The sequence below is a fragment of the Amblyomma mixtum genome, chromosome 3 (assembly GCF_055824585.1).
Source record: "Amblyomma mixtum isolate Tamu chromosome 3, ASM5582458v1, whole genome shotgun sequence".
Lineage (NCBI taxonomy): Eukaryota > Metazoa > Arthropoda > Arachnida > Ixodida > Ixodidae > Amblyomma > Amblyomma mixtum.
The window spans coordinates 415,843,793-415,862,124 of record NC_143014.1 but is presented as its reverse complement, the minus strand read 5'-3'; the positions used below and the strand labels follow the sequence as shown (position 1 = coordinate 415,862,124).

Genomic DNA, 18,332 nt, shown 5'->3' with positions numbered 1-18,332 from the left:
ACTAGGAACCCTAGTGCCGCCACGGCGAGGGCACCCGCCATTTTTGTGCCCGCTCCTTATCCCGCCTGCGTCAGTTGCACATTCGGCGGCCTGTTTCCCATCTATTGCAACTTTTCTTGGCCGCAAGAAAGGGACGACATGTCAGGGTGTTGCGGGCACAAATCATTCCCGAAATGGCTGGAGAATGTTTTCATTTCCGAGAGATCCGAAAAGAAGGCTCCTGTAAACAGTAAAGGTGAAACGTGACAAGTGGCAGCCGGCCAACACTTCACGCCTATGCAATATAAGTGCCAGGGTGTCGAACCGGATTTGTTTCGGCTTCGGTCAGGGTTCGGGTTCACGCCTTTTGGACTCAGTTCCGGGTTCGGCTCAGGAGCGACATTCCGTTCCGGTTTGAACCGGTTCAAATGGGTTCAAACGGTTCCAGAATATAAAAAATTCACAACGTAGATTGTTTTTATTCAAAGTTGTATGGCTTTTGCTTTTCGTTGTGATATCAGCATATAAAATAAAAACTGCAAAATTTGCTCAATGCAAGGTTGTTTTGACTTTGCCCACTTTAATTTACTGTCCCGGCAAACAGCTATAAATTTACGCAAAAGCCGCGAAATCAAATGCACTCAGAATAAGTGCAAATGGGCTATGTATACGCTTGAATCTGTCTCATGAGGTACGTAAGGCAAAAAGCTGACAGATTTTGCATCTACTAAAGCCTTGAGCTTCAGTAGTTTCAGATCGTGTCCATGTGACGCGAGGGAGTTTCCCTTGCACAGAGTAAACACGCAGACGCCGTGAGGACCAACGCATGTGCCTACTATGAGAGGAAGCTGTCCTGTATGGGCAGGCATACAAAGCCAAGACATCTTTAGTTACCCCAAAACCGACTTGCCATTCACTCTGTATTTGGTGTACTCTGGTGTAATTGTCTCCGGTGTACCGCACAGGCCGCAATTCACCGTCCATGGCGCAAACATCTGCTTAGCATGAAGTCATCCCTTCAAAGGCAGCGTAGGTGTGGACAGTTTAAAGAACGTTTTTTTTTTTTTTGCAGCAGAAGAAATGCACATTCGCCTAACACGTTTTAAAACACTGGTGTCAAGGAACTCCAGAAAAGGTTGCCGATACAACGGTACAGGAAACAAATACCCTGTAAGTGCCCGAGTCTAGCAAGCCGTCCAACTGGGCTAGTCGATAAAGATTCATGGTGACACACAGCGCAAAAGACGAGAAACCAGAGTAAGAAAGACACAGGGCAAGCGCTGACTGGCAACTAAATGCTTAATTTGCTAAAAACCTTTTTATACGAGAGAAACAGGCAGAAAGATACACCACAAAACACACACAAAAACTTAAACTAACAACTAAAAACACCTCTGAAAATGCGCACGACAATCAAGCGTTCTGAAGAAAATCCATCTCCTTATCAATTTTTGAAACTGATGGTTTGCTGACGCAATTATGCTTGTCATTTTCAATGTGGAAAGCCTCAACCACTTCCCGTGTAGTCTGATCATTCTGCTCGTACAGCACTCGTGCTCGATGAAACAAAGCAGTGCATTTTTTCTTTTTCATCTCTTCACAGCCTAGACAATGTTTGACCAGATTTGAATCATTTGATAGGGTGTCCCGATTTCTTAACTTGTTCCTATGCTCTTGTAGGCGCTTATTTAGGCACCGTCCGGTCTGGCCAATGTAACGGGCCCCGCAGGAGAGGGGAATTGTATACACCACACCTGTGCTGCAGGCAACGAACTTGTCGCTGTGTGTGACACCACACCCATTACTATTGCCTGCCTCTTTCTTTCAATAGCTGGGCATACTTGCTTTAGCTTGATTCGGGCTGAAAGGAAAACACTACATTGTACCTGCTTGCTATATTCTTTAGAGCATGTGAGAGGCGGTGTACGTATGGTAAAACGGAAACTCTTTTCTTTTCAGGCTGAACGCCCAGCATGTGCTGAGCGGCCTGGTGCTTAACCGTTCTTAAAAGTTCTTAAGCGAAAGTAATGACAAGCTGGCGTTCGTCACACAATGCGGATTGTCGGTGAAAAGTTTTTTTTTTTAATCTTACAGTTTTATTTGCATTCCACTTTTGTAGGTTGGGAAGGCACGTTGCTTGAGCAGAAAGCAGGTATGTGTATCAGCTCCGGCGTCGCCCCTTTGTTGAGTGACATTTTTCTAATGTACGTTGACAAGGATTTGGAAACAAAACTGCACCATCTACACCTGAAGTCCTTCAGATATGTTGACGATTATCTGGTTTTTGTAGAACGCGGTGATTCAGCAGATCACATATATCCTGAATGTGTTCAGGGAGTGTGGGTCAGGCTTACAGTTCACTTTCGAGGTTTCAGTCGACGAGGAATTGCAGTATCTGGACCTCCGGTTACATTTCGAAACCAACCATGCATGCTGAAAGTATAACCCGAGGATGACAAAGACCCTTTTCAGTTTTCATTCAGAACACTCAAAATTGGTAAAAAAAAACAGCATAGTTAGTTAGTGCCTGCGAAGTGCTTTGACCAAATCATGCCACCATGCCGTCGGAGACAGCTTCCAGTGCCAGTTGTATAGGGTGAAGAATGCCGGATATCGAGACGAAGTAATAACGGGGGCATATTCTCCCGGTTACTGCAATCATTAAAGCACCAGGCCGCTCAGCACATGCTGGGCGTTCAGCCTGAAAAGAAAAGAGTTTCCGTTTTACCATACGTACACCGCCTCTCACATGGTCTAAAGAATATAGCAAGCAGGTACAATGTTAGTGTTTTCCTTTCAGCCCGAATCAAGCTAAAGCAAGTATGCCCAGCTATTCAAAGAAAGAAAGAGGCAGGCGATAGTAATGGGTGTGATGTCGCACACAGCGAGAAGTTCGTTGCCTGCAGCACAGGTGTGGTGTATACAATTCCCCTCTCCTGCGGGGCCCGTTACATTGGCCAGACCGGACGGTGCCTAAATAAGTGCCTACAAGAGCATAGGAACAAGTTAAGAAATCGGGACACCCTATCAAATCTGTTCAAATATTGCCTAGGCTGTGAAGAGATGAAAAAGAAAAAGTACACTGCTTTGTTTCATCAAGCACGAGTGCTGTACAAGCAGAATGATCAGACTACACGGGAAAGGGTTGAGGCTTTCCACATTGAAAATGACAAGCATAACTGCGTCAGCAAACCATCAGTTTCCTAAATTGATAAGGAGATGGATTTCCTTCCGAAAGGTCGATTGTCGTGCGCATTTTCAAAGGTGTTTTTAGTTCTGTTTTTTTTTTGTGGTGTATCCTTCTGCCTGTTTCCTTCATATCAGAAGGTTTTTAGCAAATAAAGCATTTAGTTGCCAGTCAGCGCTTGCCCTGTGTCTCTCTTACTCTGGTTCCTCGTCTTTTGCGCTGTGTGTCACCATGTGCCTGAGTCATCTGCCTTCTGGAGAGGCTATAGAGGGAGTGTAAAGAAAAGCGCACAGTGCGGAAATTGAAGGTGTCAGCAACTTCGTTAAGGAATCCCCATAACGGCTCCTCACGAGTATGTCCAGGCGGTGCGAACAGGAAAGGCAAATGAGCACTGAGACGCCTAATAAGCACAGCTACTAAAAAAGGGTGGTTTGCCGATTTGAAAAAGAAAAAAACGCGAAACAAGTTCATGCACAAATAAGTGAACGATTGGGCCCGCTGAGCGGCCCTTAAAGGAGATCTGTTCGCGCCGCCTCGGGTTCGACTCCCAGTCACGGATATTGAATCAATTTCTTTTTCCCTTTTTCATGGTTTGACCTCTAAATCTGCTGCAGGTCAAATATACACGGTCGGCGATTGAAGCCCGATGTCCCGTAGTGAAACTTTCGCTTCAAAATACATCTAATCGTAGCGTCTGGTTAGTGCAGTGTAAAATGAAGATTTGGCTTATGCTGATGTCGTCGCCATCTCTTGCTTTGAATAAGAATATGAAAAGAATATGAGAAAAAATTTCCGGTGGTTTGGCCAAGCCCGGAATGTTGAGGAAAAGCATTTTTGCAGGCGGAAACAACACCACGTATATGACAGCAAGATTGAGGTGTCCATTGACCCAGGGAGCCAGTTGTGCGCCTTCCCTTGCGTCAGAATGAACGGACTCTACAACGCTGTCAATGCTAACGCGGCGATGGCCGACATGTTTTGTTTTGTTTTGTTTGCTTTTGAGGAAAGGAAATGGCGCAGTAACTGTCACCTCTTGGTGGGCGCCTGAACCACACCGCAAGGGAAGAGATAAAGGAAGGAATGAGAGAAGGTATGTAACTTGGCTGCCACATCTCCATCGCTCCTCCACCTGAAGGTCAAATTGCGGCGCCAACGACCTTGGCTTGACTAGGCCAATAAAGCTTTCGCTTTAAAAGCAGGCTTCGATAGGTTGGGAGCACTTCGTGTATGTACGGACACAAATTTACGACATCTTCGTTGCGACTTTGCGCAGTGACACTGTTGGAAGTGCTGAATTGTGCGAGGAAGAACGTAAATTCGGTACACAAAATTTCTGTGACTTCTCTGGGGCGCTTTAAAAGGGAGCTTATATGTGGGCAGAATTTCTTGCCACATTGATAGAGTCTGGTGAATCTTTCGTGCACTTTTTGTCCACCAACTTGTTTCAGGATTTTTATTTTTCAAAACCGAAAACCACCGCTTCCTGGCAGCTGTGCTTATTAGGTGACTAAATGATCAACTGTCTTTTCTGTACATAGTCGTGAGAGAATTTGTGCTGATACTTTCGATCTCCTCAATCTTCGCTTTTCCATGGAATACCTGTACTGCCTCTCCAGAAGGCAGCTGACAAAGGTTCTGATCGGTCATTACTTCGTCTACGCATATACCTGCAGCATTGCCTAGCCTTTCTTGACGCCGGATTCATTAGGCCGCAAAAGCCTTTCCTAGACTTCAAACGTGGACCTTACGCGTTAGGGCGTGCCATCGAGCAAAGGGGACGTTTGTGCTGTGATCAGTGAAATGCTACACGTGAGAGCAACGAGAAACTATTGAACAACGCGATTATTTGTGTTGTGTTGTCATGCTATGTTCGTTTGGGGCATAGCCTACTTCAGCAGTACCTTAAAGGGCACCTGCCCAGGGCAGGACATTTTTTAAAAAAATAAGCCCACTGCATAGATGAGGCATCGAAGATAACCTCTGCAAAATACTAGAGCCATGCGCGCCCCGAGAACCTGTAATAATTCAAATCAAAGCCCGCTAGTTCTTTCCTTCCACAAGCAAACGTCCACGCCCTCTACTCTGGCTCGTTTGACGTCATACGGGACACATTTGCTAAAGGCATTCCATTGGTGCGTCGTTCTGACTGACGGCAGAAGGCTGGGCGTAGCCGGGGCGTCGCGTCATCTGCGCAGCGCTTTCCCCAGCGCCCTATGTTTCATCACATGCCTACAAACCTGCATGAACGAAATAAAAACTGAGGAGGGAGCGTCTGGCGATAGCTTGAACCCTAGTCATAAAAAGTAAAAAATAGTAAAACTGAGAGAGTAGGTTCTCCCCCGCCGTGATCACGTTATGAGATAGCCCTCTGCGTGCCGCGCTCCCTTAGTTTTTTTTATTGCGAAGCAATACTACTTTAGCTACCACCTCAGCCCGTTGTAACGCGAGGCGGTGGTAGGCACCACTTGACCTTTGGCATGACCTTTGGCATGACGTCATACCATCTGTGTAAAAACGGGGCCCCATCTCGCGCCGTCGCAGCGCGAGGCTGGTAGGCACCAACGGCGGCCTAACTCTCGCTCCTCTCACCAGGGGCGCCGCGCGCGGAGTGACGTCATACCATCTGTGTAAAAACGGGGCCCCATCTCACGCCGTCGCAGCGCGAGGCTGGCAGGCACCAACGGCGGCCCAACTACCGCTCCTCTCACCAGGGGCGCCGCGTGCGGAGTGACGTCATACCATCTGTGCAAAAAACGGGGCCCCATCTCGCGCCGTCGCAGCGCGAGGCTGGCAGGCACCAACACCGGTTCGCTCCTCTCGTCAAGCCTGTCAGATGCCGCCTCAAGCAAGCAAGACACTTAGGCAGAATGCAAAGAGCCAGCATCAGCGAGCAACGGAGACGGCAGAAGAACGAGAAGAACGACTTTCCAAGCGGCGTGCTCAATATGCAGCCCGACGAAAACAGTCAACGTTCACAGATCACCAAAGCGTATTTATAGGTTTGAATAAAAGATGAAACAAAGTAACACGTGTGTGTCGTCATTCTTGGCTATGCGTCATTAGCCGTGTCAGTACATGGGAAACCAATAAAATAGCGGAACCTATCGTATTGCTTCGCAATTACCAGGCTTAACCAAGCTAAGCCACAGCCAGTTTTTTTTCCTCCGTGAAAGCCCCCCAAAAACAAGCTTTTAGCTATTTGTGCGGATGCCGTGTCGAGTGTAGAGCCTTTCGCTCGCACACTCGACCGCTCCGCACACACACCGCTTATCCTTCGTGTATCTTGTTTACGCCTTGACTCCGTCGAACGACATGAGCTTAGGAGCGGAGAAGAGACACAAACACACAGAACACATAAACACACACGGATAAAAGCAAATGGGCGGTTGCCGGGTCCGCGCTTCGCCGTGCGTTTCGAACAAAACCGACTCCCGCCCCTCCGGTCGTGAAACGATGGGGAGGCCTAAAAAAATGAAAAGGTGGCTCGCTAACTGGGGCTGACAAACAGATATATGGAAGGATGCGCTCGCTAACAAGTTTAGGTGGTCGACCGATTGCACCTCTCGATCGTTCAGCATGCGGAGAAAATGCAACGACGCTGTTTCGCGGTTGGATGCTCACGCAGCGACTGGAGTCGAACCACGATCCGGCACAGATTTCCAGGAGATTATGAGTTGAGTCGTGACTGGCTCTAACGCATCGGCCTTCCTGACAAAACGGTAAAGAATGTGGTGGTTTGCGGAAGACGCTTCGCTCCGGACGGCTACGCCCACGACCCAAGCAACTGGGGAGAGGAGGGACAGAGAAAAAAAACACGACGAAACACGGCGAGGAGACCCAAAGAGCAAAATAGAGTTTTGGGAGACCCGCCGCTCTCCTCCCCCCCCCCCCCAAATAGACCGGGTAGCAAAAACCATGAGAAGAATTCTTTTCAAGGCGGGGCCATGACGTAGACATGTGACGACGCACTCAACCACTCCACGCCTCCCGCTAGCATAGGAGGAGGAAGGGTGCTTTTCCCTTGCGGAGCCTACTCGACGAGGCGCGAGAGAGAAAAATCTCGAGGAGAGAACGGAAGGAGAGGAGCATGGCGAAGTTGTTGATTGCGATGGCTGTTAACTATCGCTTTCGACCAGAGGGTAGTCAGTTGCCCTTTAAAAACGACATTGAGGTCATGTCTTACACTATAAGATTTCTGCCTGCGATGAAAGACCCCGGAATTCCGTGTGAGCTTCCTGTTAATTCCTGTTAATGAAATTCCTGTCAATAACAGTGCTTACCGTGTGGGAAAACCGTATGACTGATAAACACGCACAACTGCCGGAGAACCGCACATTTAAGCTCCAAACGTAAATGCAGCGCAAGCTCAACCTCCTGACTGGTTTCCCATTCTTGGCGTGTGCGCCTTCCGGAAATTTTCTGTGCGGGCGGCAGTGCATATGGCAGGTTCTCTCAGATCATGACTAGCAGTTTAGCAATATCACTCAGGATAAAAGTATACAGCAGCTCTATCTTACCGGTACTCACCTATAGGACAGAAGCGTGGAGGCTAACGAAAAGGGTTCAGCGTAAGTTAAGGACAACGCAGCGACCTATGGAAAGAAAATTGATAGATGTAACGTAGAGAGACCAGAAGCGGGTAGAGTCGGTGAGGGAACAAACGCGCGTTAATGACATCCTAGTCGAAACCAAGAGGAAGGAATAGGCTTGGGCAGGGCATGTAATGCGAAGGCAAGATAACCGCTGGTCCTTAGGGGTAACGGAGAGGATTCCAAGGGAGGGCAAGCGCAACAAGACGTGCCAGAAAGTTACGTGGGCGGACGATTTGAGGGGATACGGTGGCCGCTGCTGGCAAAGGACAGGGTTAATTGGAGAAACCTGAGAGAGGCCCTTGCCCTGCGGTGGGCGTAGTCAGGCTGATGATCTCGATGATTTCATTTCATTTATTTATACTGTCAGCCCAGATCACGGGCTATAACAGGAGTGGATAATGAGGTATAAAAAATCGCAAAAAGACAAACATTGAAACGGGCACACAAATCGGTACATAAAGCGTTCACCACTTATACCAAAAATAAAACACTGGCATATATTTTATGTAGACGATAAAACATCATGCAGCTTATCTAAAAATTCCCTAAGTGATTGTGAGGTGACAACAGAGTTGGGTAGCATATTCCATTCCTTAATGGCTCTTGGGAAAAAAAATAAATTTAAAGCGATCATTTCGGACTGTGGGCATTGGTATGTACAAGCTGTGACGATGGCCTGATATTTCTCCTGTTTTAATTTCAAAGTACTTTGAATGGTTTATTTTCAAGCTGCGATTAATAATCTGAAAAAGAAACTTGAGCCTGTCACATTTGGTTCTAAAACCGAGCGCTTCCAAATCAGCACGTTTACACAAAGACGTTGGGGTATAAACCTAGCACCGAGACGCTGAATTCTTTCCAGCTTCGAGCAATTGAATGCAGTGTGGGGGTCCCAAACAATTTTTCCATATTCGAGAATGGGCCTTATCACGCTCTTAAAAACCAGATATTTGATTGAAGGGGTTGCACTATGCATATTTCGTCTGAGGCTACAGAGTGCTTTTGAGGCCTTGGAACATGTATTATCTATGTGTGAATTCCAACGTAAGTCAGAAGTAAGTGTTAATCCAAGGTATTTGTATTTATTTACCGTGGTTATTATTCTATCATTCATACTATAACTATAATCTGAGATAGTTTTCTTTCTTGTAATGGTCATAAAAACTGTTTTATTTGGATTTAATACCATCTGCCACCGTTTGCACCATTCGTTGATTTTTTGCAAAATTAGATTTAGTTCAACGTGATCTTCCAGAGTACCAATTTGTTTATAAATGATGCAGTCGTCTGCATACAATCGGACCGGTACGCTCAGTTTGTTAGGCAAGTCATTGATGAAAATCAAAAACTGGAGCGGGCCCAGGACGCTGCCCTGCGGAACGCCGGAGTCTACTGGACTAATGCTGGATTTATGAGCATTAACTTGAACATACTGTGCTCGACAGGAAAGATAGGACGTAAACCACTCAGTTATCGTTTCATTTTTTAATATACATCTGATTTTAAGTAACAGTTCCAGGTTCGAGACTTTATGAAACGCATTTGCGAAATCTAAAAATACCATGTCTGTTTGCATGCGGGAATTAATTGACAAGCAGAGGTCGTGTACAGTTTCAGTGAGTTGTGTGTTTGTGGAAAGTCCCTTGCGAAAGCCATGCTGATTAGCAAATAACAAATTATTACGGTCAAGGTAAGTTAATTCAAGTTAATTCAATTTTTGGTGTCTATATTCAAGAGCAAATTCAGGACCCCTTCCTCACTGATCTCTACATCCGATATAGGAGGAATATCCGCAGGCTGAAAACATGGGGATTCGCCATCATCACGTGTGAAAACCGATGTAAAAAATGAATTAAATCTCTCAGCCAACTCTACGCTCCATTCATCATTTGCCTGCTTATTTTTACCTGAGCGATTTACATACCTCCAAAACTTGCTAGGTGCCTCGGTTAGAAACCTTGTGAGAGTCTGACTGTAGAATTTGTCTTTGGTTTCTTTGATGAAGCGTTTTAATTGTTGGCTCATTAGATGTACGGAGTTTTTCAGTAAAGGACTTGGATGATCTGAGCATCTTTTACGCTTACGTTTTAGCTGTCTTTATTGTGAATGATATCCCTATTAATCCAAGGACTCCTTGTTCTTGTTTTCATGGTTTTAGGAATAAACATATTGATTCCATGCGCTATCATATTTGCAAAGAACTCCCACAACTCATCGGTGCCAGCTCCGTCTTTATAGAAGCTCATGAATTCCTTAAACGAGTTTTCAAGGTAGTCTAATACTCCGACATCGTCAGCAGCAGCAAAATTCAAAACAACTCTTCTACAAGGTTCATGACGGATATCAGGAATCATATTAAGGGACACAACCACCATCTTATGGTCAGACAAACCTTCTTCCACATCACAACTGCTCAAAAACTCTTGGAAACCGGATGATAAGAAGACATGATCCAATATCGAAGATGTGGTTGAGCATACTCTTGTGCTCTGGTCAACAATGTGGTTCAAATCATAGCAATATGCGAGTTCAACCAGCTGTTCACCGGTAGCTACATCAACATTGCCAGGAGAAAGAGACAACCAATCAATTTCTGGCAGATTAAAATCAAAAAGTAACAAGATATTGTCACCATAGTGAATTTTGGAGTCCAATAATCTTTTCAAGGCAACAAGCACATCAGTAGTTGAGTTTGGAGCTCGGTAGAAAGCCCCCCTAAGACACTGCGAGAATTCAGCCTGATTTTGATCCATGCAGTTTCTAAATCTCCAAACCCTTCCATGACAGAAAAGGCTATGTTGCTGCTTATCACTATCGCAACGCCACCACCTCTCCTTTCACGGTCTTTTCTTACTATGAAGAAGCCGGGGGGTGTAACTTCACAGTCTCCGATACCTTTGTGTAGCCAAGTCTCGGTGATTATTATAATATCAGGATCATGTGCAAGACATATATTTTCGATCGCATCTACATTGTTAATCATGCTTCTGGCGTTCACATTTATAATCTTGAAGCAATCAGGTTTATGATCGTTCAGTCACTCATTGCTAGAATCATCCCGGCATTTAAACCGCTGCTTGGCTTCCTCGTCCCAAGCGTAGAGGGTATTATTGACTTTTAACTTATCAAAAATTAACTTTGCTTTCGCACCGTTCTTTCGTTCATTTGCACATGAGTTCCAGAGATTTTTCCTTATTTCAAAAATTCGCTTAGAAAAATCTTCACTTATACTATACGCAGTGCCCTTCAGGTTGAAACAATTACTCAAGATTCTCGCTTTGTCCCTAATGTCTGTAAATTTAACAATGATCGGACGGTCACTGCCTTCTTTCATCTTTCCAAGTCGGTGAATGCGTTCAATAGAGCCAACCCTTTGTTTAAGTTTCGCTTCAAAAATATCCTCATTCACTTTTTTCAATAGGAGCTCTGCGCTCTCCGACTCTTCTTCTTTCACACCTCGTATGATTAGATTATTGCGTCGCGAGCGATTCTCTAATGCATCAAGTTTTCGGGAAACAGTTGCCATTTCAATGTCAGATCTTTCAGCAAATGCCTCTAGTTTAGAAAGCCTGTCTCTAGCCTCATCGAAGTTTATTAGCTTTTTTTCAATAGTAGACAGCCTGGATTGCACGTCAAGCATGCGTGCCTCTGAAGACGTTTGATTTTCCTGAATTTCCTTCAATTTAGTGAGGATTTCAGTTTGAGTTTCCATCACTTGTTTAATCATTTCCGCCGTCTGAGGACCAGGATTTTCCTCCACATCACCTGACAGCTTCAGCAACAGGCCAACCATTGACATACAATCATTCAAGCAAACGATCAATGTGTGTGGACACGGCAACACGGTCAAAAAAAGGTAATTGCTACGGAAGGCATATTTTCGTTCACCAATCTGCACAAACAGTGGTACATCAGCCGACATTGTCACGACAATGTTGCCGCGTCCACTGCCGATGGAAGGCCCAGACGTTCTTTTTATAGGCAAGAGCCTGGCTTGAGGGGGGGGGGGGGGGGATGACGTCACTGTGCTCGATGAAGGTGCGCAGATGGTAGAATCCACGTGAAGCCACCCCGGCATATAGGAGTTCGTAAAGAATACGCCTCCCGCACCGGATAGGCGAAAAGCATCAGCAGATACCAGGCGATGATCGAAGCCCGTGTCAGCGTACGGTGCATTTCCCAAGACGATGGAAATGAATCCAGCAAGAACCCACACAAACAGTGGTACATCAGCCGACATTGTCACGACGATGTTGCCGCGTCCACTCAGTAGTAAGAGAGCGATGGTGGCATGAGGCCATATGCCGAGATCGCTGAATTCAACCCCATCAAGTAAGGCAAGAGGAGATCAGGGAGGTTCCAATATTCCATGCGACAACAAAAAAAAAGAATCTTTGAAGACGGCCGAGTAGCCTAAGGCATCAATAAACGAAGCTTTTCTGTTGCGCCCGCCGCCACTGGCTCGATTCCCACTGAGGGTTAGAGCATCGCAGTTGTTTCCTTTTCCTCAAGAATTCAAAAATTAACGTGGTGCGTGTGCCTGCGAGTGCCAGTGTGTGCGAGTGCGTGTGTGCGCGCGCGTCCGTCCTTGCATGCGTGTGTGCGCACGTGCATGTGTGCGCCTGAGCATGTGTATGTGCACACGCGTGCTCAATCTGGTGGGCGCACATCCGAGCACTCACTCGTAAAAAAATTTAGAGACAGTTGCGGTTGTTGGTAATGCAAAGTTAAAGCGCAACTCTTCGCAAGCCACTTGCGGTGGTGTGTGTGAGTGTTAGTCACTGGAAAATTATTCTTCCAGTGTGTGTGTGTGCGTAATACGCCACCTGCCATGCGGAGTAGTACGCTGCTAGCCAATCTCCGGGATCTGCCGCCGCGGTGGCTCAGTGGTTATGGCGCTCGGCTGCGGTCCCGAGATGCGCGGATTCGATCGCGCGGCCGTGACGGTTTAATTGCTAAGGAGGCGAAAATTCCAGAGCCCCCCGTGTACTGTGCGATGTCAGAGCACGTTAAAGAACCCCAGCTGGTCGAAATTTCTGGAGCCCTTCACTACGGCGTCCCTCATAGCGTGAGGCGCTTTGGCGCGTTAAACCACCATAAATTAAGCTAAGCTCTCCAGAATCTTCCAGTGGCAGCCACTTTCCAGGTGATGTTTAATTCGCTCTGCTACTTGAACAACCGACTACGACGCGGAATGCAGGTACGGGAGCATAATAGCTGCGCTCGAAAGTGTCCCATCTACCTTCAGCCGATTTACCTGAGGTGGATTGCTGTGAATGTTGCACGTATGCCGTCGCCAAAGCCTTTTACGAAAGAACGCCAACACGCATAAGCCTTTAGTTTCAGACACAAACAACCGGAAGTGAGGGTTCTCGCCAAGCTTATGCCCTCACCGTGCGATCATGTTCCTATGTGACACTCGGGGTAAGAGAGGTCGTACTACGTTCGCCGCTATTGTCGAGGCGGCGCTGGTGAACATTCTCAAGGTTTGGTTACAGTACACACAAGTACCCCCGAAAGCAGAAGATTGCACAACCTTCGCCGTAGCTCAATCCGTAGAAAAAAGAACATCCCCTATGCTCCTTGGTTTCGGTGACTGTTGGCTTGCATTATGTGCGGCAGCGACAGGCAGCTACAAGCCGCCGATCAGAGAATTCAAGATCCAGCAGTCCGAGAACAGCGTAACGAAGCTGCCTTGTAACGAATAGAATATTTTTGTTGCGAAAGCAACACTACGACAGACAAAGCGAGACCTCGGGTGGCCGCCGTCGCGCCGTAGCTAGATTGACCTTGTTTCAATTGGTCGAAATGGTCGTGACGTCACAGAGCACGAATTTCAAACGGGGACAATTGTACTTTGGCTAGTAACCATGCGTATCAATACAATACATACAATATGCATACAATACAAATCACCTTTTTTGGAAAGAAGCCACCCAGCCAAGTAATCGATCAATGCGGCGTCTTTCGGGTCCACCCCTTCAGGGAGAAACATGAAGTATGCTACAACTGCAGGAGGGTAGGACACCAGGCCGATGTCTGCTACAAACCTACGATGCACCTTTGCCGCCGCTGCGGAGAAAATCATTCACCTCCACCTGAGGGAGAACAGCCAACCTGCCAACCTGTATGCATCGTCTGCAACGGGGGCCACAACACAGGCAGCCGGAACTGCAAATTCCGGCTGATCAACAAGAACAAACAAGGCACTCCCCATGGCAACCAGACACCCAAGCAAGGGGACAACGACTCATCACTACACGGACACCAGTCAAGGCCCAGGAAGAAGGAACAGGGTGCTACCGGAAAAGGAGGCAGCCACAGCCGGAACAACTCCAGCTCCTTCCCGCCCCTGGAAAACCCTGCAGGGAACGAGAAGAGAAGCTCGAGCCGCGGACGCAGCGGTAGCCGCTCCAACAAAAAGGTGAGCTGGCCAGCAGAGGCCTCCCAATCTATTGACGCTCGAGAGAAGGAATTTCAGATCCAACTACAATCCCGAGACAGAGAAATTGCCAGCCTTAAAAAAGAGTTGGCTGACATTAAACGCCTGTTACAAGGGCATCAGGTACAGAATGCCACTGCGGCTAGAACGCCTCCCACCGCGTCCCAGGCTTCGACCAATAACGCGATGGAAGCAGGCGCCATTTCCCCCACTCCCTCCACCGCGTCCCAGTCTTCGGCCCATAACGCGACGGACACAGACGCCAGAATAGCAACTAAGAGACCGCTTCCTACAAAAGAACGCGAGGAATCCAAAAGAAAGCCCGAGGCTTCGGAATCCGACACCCCGCAGCCGTCGAAAGCGCCTACCAAACTCAGGGCAGACATCAATACTCTGTCAGAGATAACCAGGCTATATCAACAGAACAAGCAACCTTCCAAGGCCTCGTTACCACCAAATTTGCAGAGATAGATATTCGCTTCGCAACACTAGAGGGACAGGTATCCCAAATAGCCACCTGCATGCAGAAAATAATGGATAGGCTTACAACTATCGAGGCCCGCCTACCCCCCATCTTGGATCTGTCCACGACGCCACAACCATCTATAACCCAACATGTAACCACGCCAAAAATTTGAAATTTGGCTGCGGAACTGCAGAGGCTTCCGCCGCAAGCGGGCCCACTTGCAGCTCCACATCCAACAAGCACCGTCTGTTACAACCCCAGACGTGATTGCATTGCAAGAAGCTAGAGGCAGGGCTACACTGCCAGGCTATAAAGCATACCTGCCACCTCATTATGATACTAGTAACGCAGCCGGCTCTTCACAGCCACGCTGGTGCAAAGAAATATCACCGCAATTCAACATTTTATAAATGATTCGGAAGAAGATTACACCCTACTTGAAATAGTACCAAGGTAAAAGGAGACTCAAATCTCTTCATCCTTAATGTATACAACCCGCCCAGAAACAAAGGCAATGGACTCCCACACTTGTTGATAAACACAATAAAGCTGGCTGCTAGGGCTCAACTAATAATTGTGGGAGACTTCAACGCCCAACACCCAGCATAGGGATATACCAAAGCAACTCCGAAAGGGAACCTGCTCTGGCAAATCATAGAGTCACTAGGGCTCACAACGCTAAACAACCCGAGCGACCACACACGCATGGGTAACAGTGTATTGCCACCTAGTATTGCCAGGTGGCGCATACGAAGTAGGGCGACGACGACGAAGTAGGGCTCGCGCCGTGTGGAGTCTGTCGCTGTTGTTGCCCCAGCTTGCCTGGCCTTCCCTTTCGTGCCTGCTAATAAAGCCCCCCTTCGTCAGCAAGTACGTTACAGTCTGGTGGAGGTGCGGGGTAAGATCCCTGTATATGTCTAATACTCCTCCGCATACCCTGGGCTCCAGTCCTTCGCTGGTGGACACCCCTGTGCACCGTGCTAGCCGGAGAAACCAAGGCCTACCTCCCGAACACGGGCTTTTGGAGTCTGCAAGAGCACCCACCCATCGACCTGTTATGCCAGCTGCAGCCTACTATACCTTGCAGAATCCGCGACTGCCCAAACCATTCCATGGCAGTCAGCTCGAAGACGTCGAAGACTGGCTGGTCGAGTTTGAACGCGTGGCCTCGTTCAACCAGTGGGACGACGCAGCCAAGCTTCGAAACGTCTTCTTTAGCCTGGAGGATGGGGCACGTACGTGGTACGAGAACCGAGAAGATGCGCTAACATCATGGCATGAGTTCCGCCGACGCCTGCTGGAGACCTACACCAGCACGGATCGCCGAGAACGGGCTGAACGGGCTTTGCAGTCTCGCATTCAAATGCCGAATGAGTCTGTAGCCATGTACGTGGAGGATATGACTCGGCTCTTCCGGCGAGCTGACCCGGCCATGCCCGAAGAGAAAAAGGTGCGCCAACTCATGCGCGGCGTCAAAGAACAGCTCTTTGCAGGCCTCGTGCGCAGCCCACCATCGACCGTCGCTGCATTCCTTGCCGAGGCCGCGACGATGGAAAAGGTTCTTCAACAACGTTCTGCGACTTACAACCGGCCCGTGCATGCTGCTGCAGTCACCGAATCGTTTGCCACCGCCAGGAGCCACCCTGACGATTTGCGCGAACTGATTCGCACCATCGTGCGTGAAGAGGTCCTCAAGTTTTGCAGCCCTTCGCAGTCTGCACTTGGTTCGATTTCCGCTCTTGTTCGCGAGGAGGTGCAACAGGCGTTCAGGGGTCCTACCGTCGAAACACCACCTCTGCCGGGAGACTACAGCCGCCCCACCTATGCCGAAGTTGCGAGACGCCCGGCTGCAGCTTCGCCACCGCCGATTCCAGTAACGCCTCCTGCACCGCTGTCCCCAGTTCCACCAGTCCCGTATTTCGACGATCGCCGAGTGCACTTGCGGAAGGCCGATGTCTGGCGCACACCTGACAACCGGCCACTCTGCTTTCACTGCGGAGAACCAGGCCATCTCTACCGCAATTGCTCTTATCGACGCCTCGGTCTGCAGGGCTTTCGAGCCGATTCGCCCAGACCCCGGTTTGGCCACTGGCCTCCAGCCATTGAAGACTTCCTCGCGGAACAGCGACTTTCAGCCCGTGCGCCGCATCAGCCGCGCTCATCTCCGCGGCGCTCTTCCCCGAACCCGCACAGCTCCCCGCGAGCAGTACAGGGTCGCTCGCCGAGCCCTCGCCGGGAAAACTGAGACCAGCGACCTTCGGGGGCGAGGTCGCTGGGAGTCGCTGCGCTGAAGACCTCCCGCCGCCGCCGCTACGCTCCGACCGTGAACAGATAGTACCGTCATCTGACCAAAACAGCTGCGTTTCCTTGGACATACCTGTTCTTCTCGACGGTCACAGAGTCAGTGCATTAGTGGACACCGGGGCCGACTATTCAATTATCAGTGATAAATTGGCGACTCTTCTAAAAAAAGTCCTTACGCCTTGTTCTGTAGTGCATCTCCGTACTGCCGGTGGTCATCTCGTTACTCCAAAGGGTATTTGCACGGCTCGCGTTCAGATTCAGGGATCTACGTTCGTCGTCAGTTGTGTAGTTCTGTGTAATTGCTCCCGCGATCTCATTATCGGCATTGACTTTCTGCGGGAGTATGGTGCTGTCATCGACCTCCGCCGACGAATCATCACCTTTTCGACCAGTAACGCGACCCACCTCGCCGACTCTTGCCACCGCAGTGCCGCCCTTCGTGTTTCTGCAGACAGTGTCACGTTGCCGCCACGGAGCAGTGTTTTGGTTGAAGTCACTTGCAACGACTTGCATGACGCAGAAGCAGTCGCCGAGGCTAACCGTTCACTCCTGCTTACTCAAGGCATCTGCGCCGCTCGCAGTCTACTGACGCTTCGTGGTGGCCGGTCTGCGGTCCTGGTCACTAATTTTTCTAATGAGTACCGGCACCTTTTTGCAGGAACGGCTATCGCTTCTGCCGAACCTGTTACCGATATTCCCGTTTGTTTTGCGTCCGCTGCAGCCGGCACTGACGAACCTTCCCTTGAAAACGTCGACATAAACTGCCACCTGTCTCGGGAGCAACGCCTGGCTTTGGAACAGCTGCTGAAGGAATACAAATCGTGCTTCGCTTCCTCCTCGAAGGTTCGTCAAACACCCATCACGCAGCACCGCATCATCACCTATGACGACGCTCGCCCTATACGACAGCAGCCTTATCGTGTTTCTGCTAAAGAACGGGCGGTTATCCAAACTCAGGTTCAGGAAATGCTTGACGACGTCGTTGTTCAACCTTCCCAAAGTCCGTGGTCTTCACCTGTAGTCCTTGTTAAGAAGAAGGACGGCACTCTCCGGTTTTGTGTCGACTATCGCAAACTGAACAGTGTGACCAAAAAGGACGTCTACCCGTTGCCGCGCATTGACGACTCGCTGGATAGATTACGGCGCGCTAAGTACTTCTCATCCATTGACTTAAAGAGCGGCTATTGGCAAATTGAAGTAGACGAACGCGACCGCGAAAAAACCGCCTTTGTGACTCCAGATGGCCTCTATGAATTTAAAGTGCTTCCTTTCGGTTTGTGCTCCGCCCCGGCTACGTTCCAACGGATGATGGACACCGTCCTCACAGGCCTCAAGTGGCAAAGCTGTCTTGTTTACTTGGAC

The 18,332-nt window shown here is 48.7% G+C and overlaps 2 protein-coding genes across 5 annotated transcripts in view; both read right to left on the bottom strand.

Moving 5' to 3' along the window:
* Positions 1-18,332, bottom strand: part of LOC149357740 (uncharacterized) — a 142,797-nt gene that overhangs the window by 78,719 nt on the left and 45,746 nt on the right. The window lies entirely within an intron of this gene.
* Positions 10,796-11,998, bottom strand: LOC149357741 (uncharacterized). Its single transcript, XM_089577963.1, has one exon. The coding sequence runs from the start codon at positions 11,996-11,998 to the stop codon at positions 10,796-10,798; it is 1,203 nt and encodes a 400-aa protein (XP_089434089.1).

Bases quoted from the DNA above. Each gene is read 5' to 3' on its own strand.
- LOC149357741 (XM_089577963.1), bottom strand. From the start codon at position 11,998: ATGTCGGCTGATGTACCACTGTTTGTGTGGGTTCTTGCTGGATTCATT.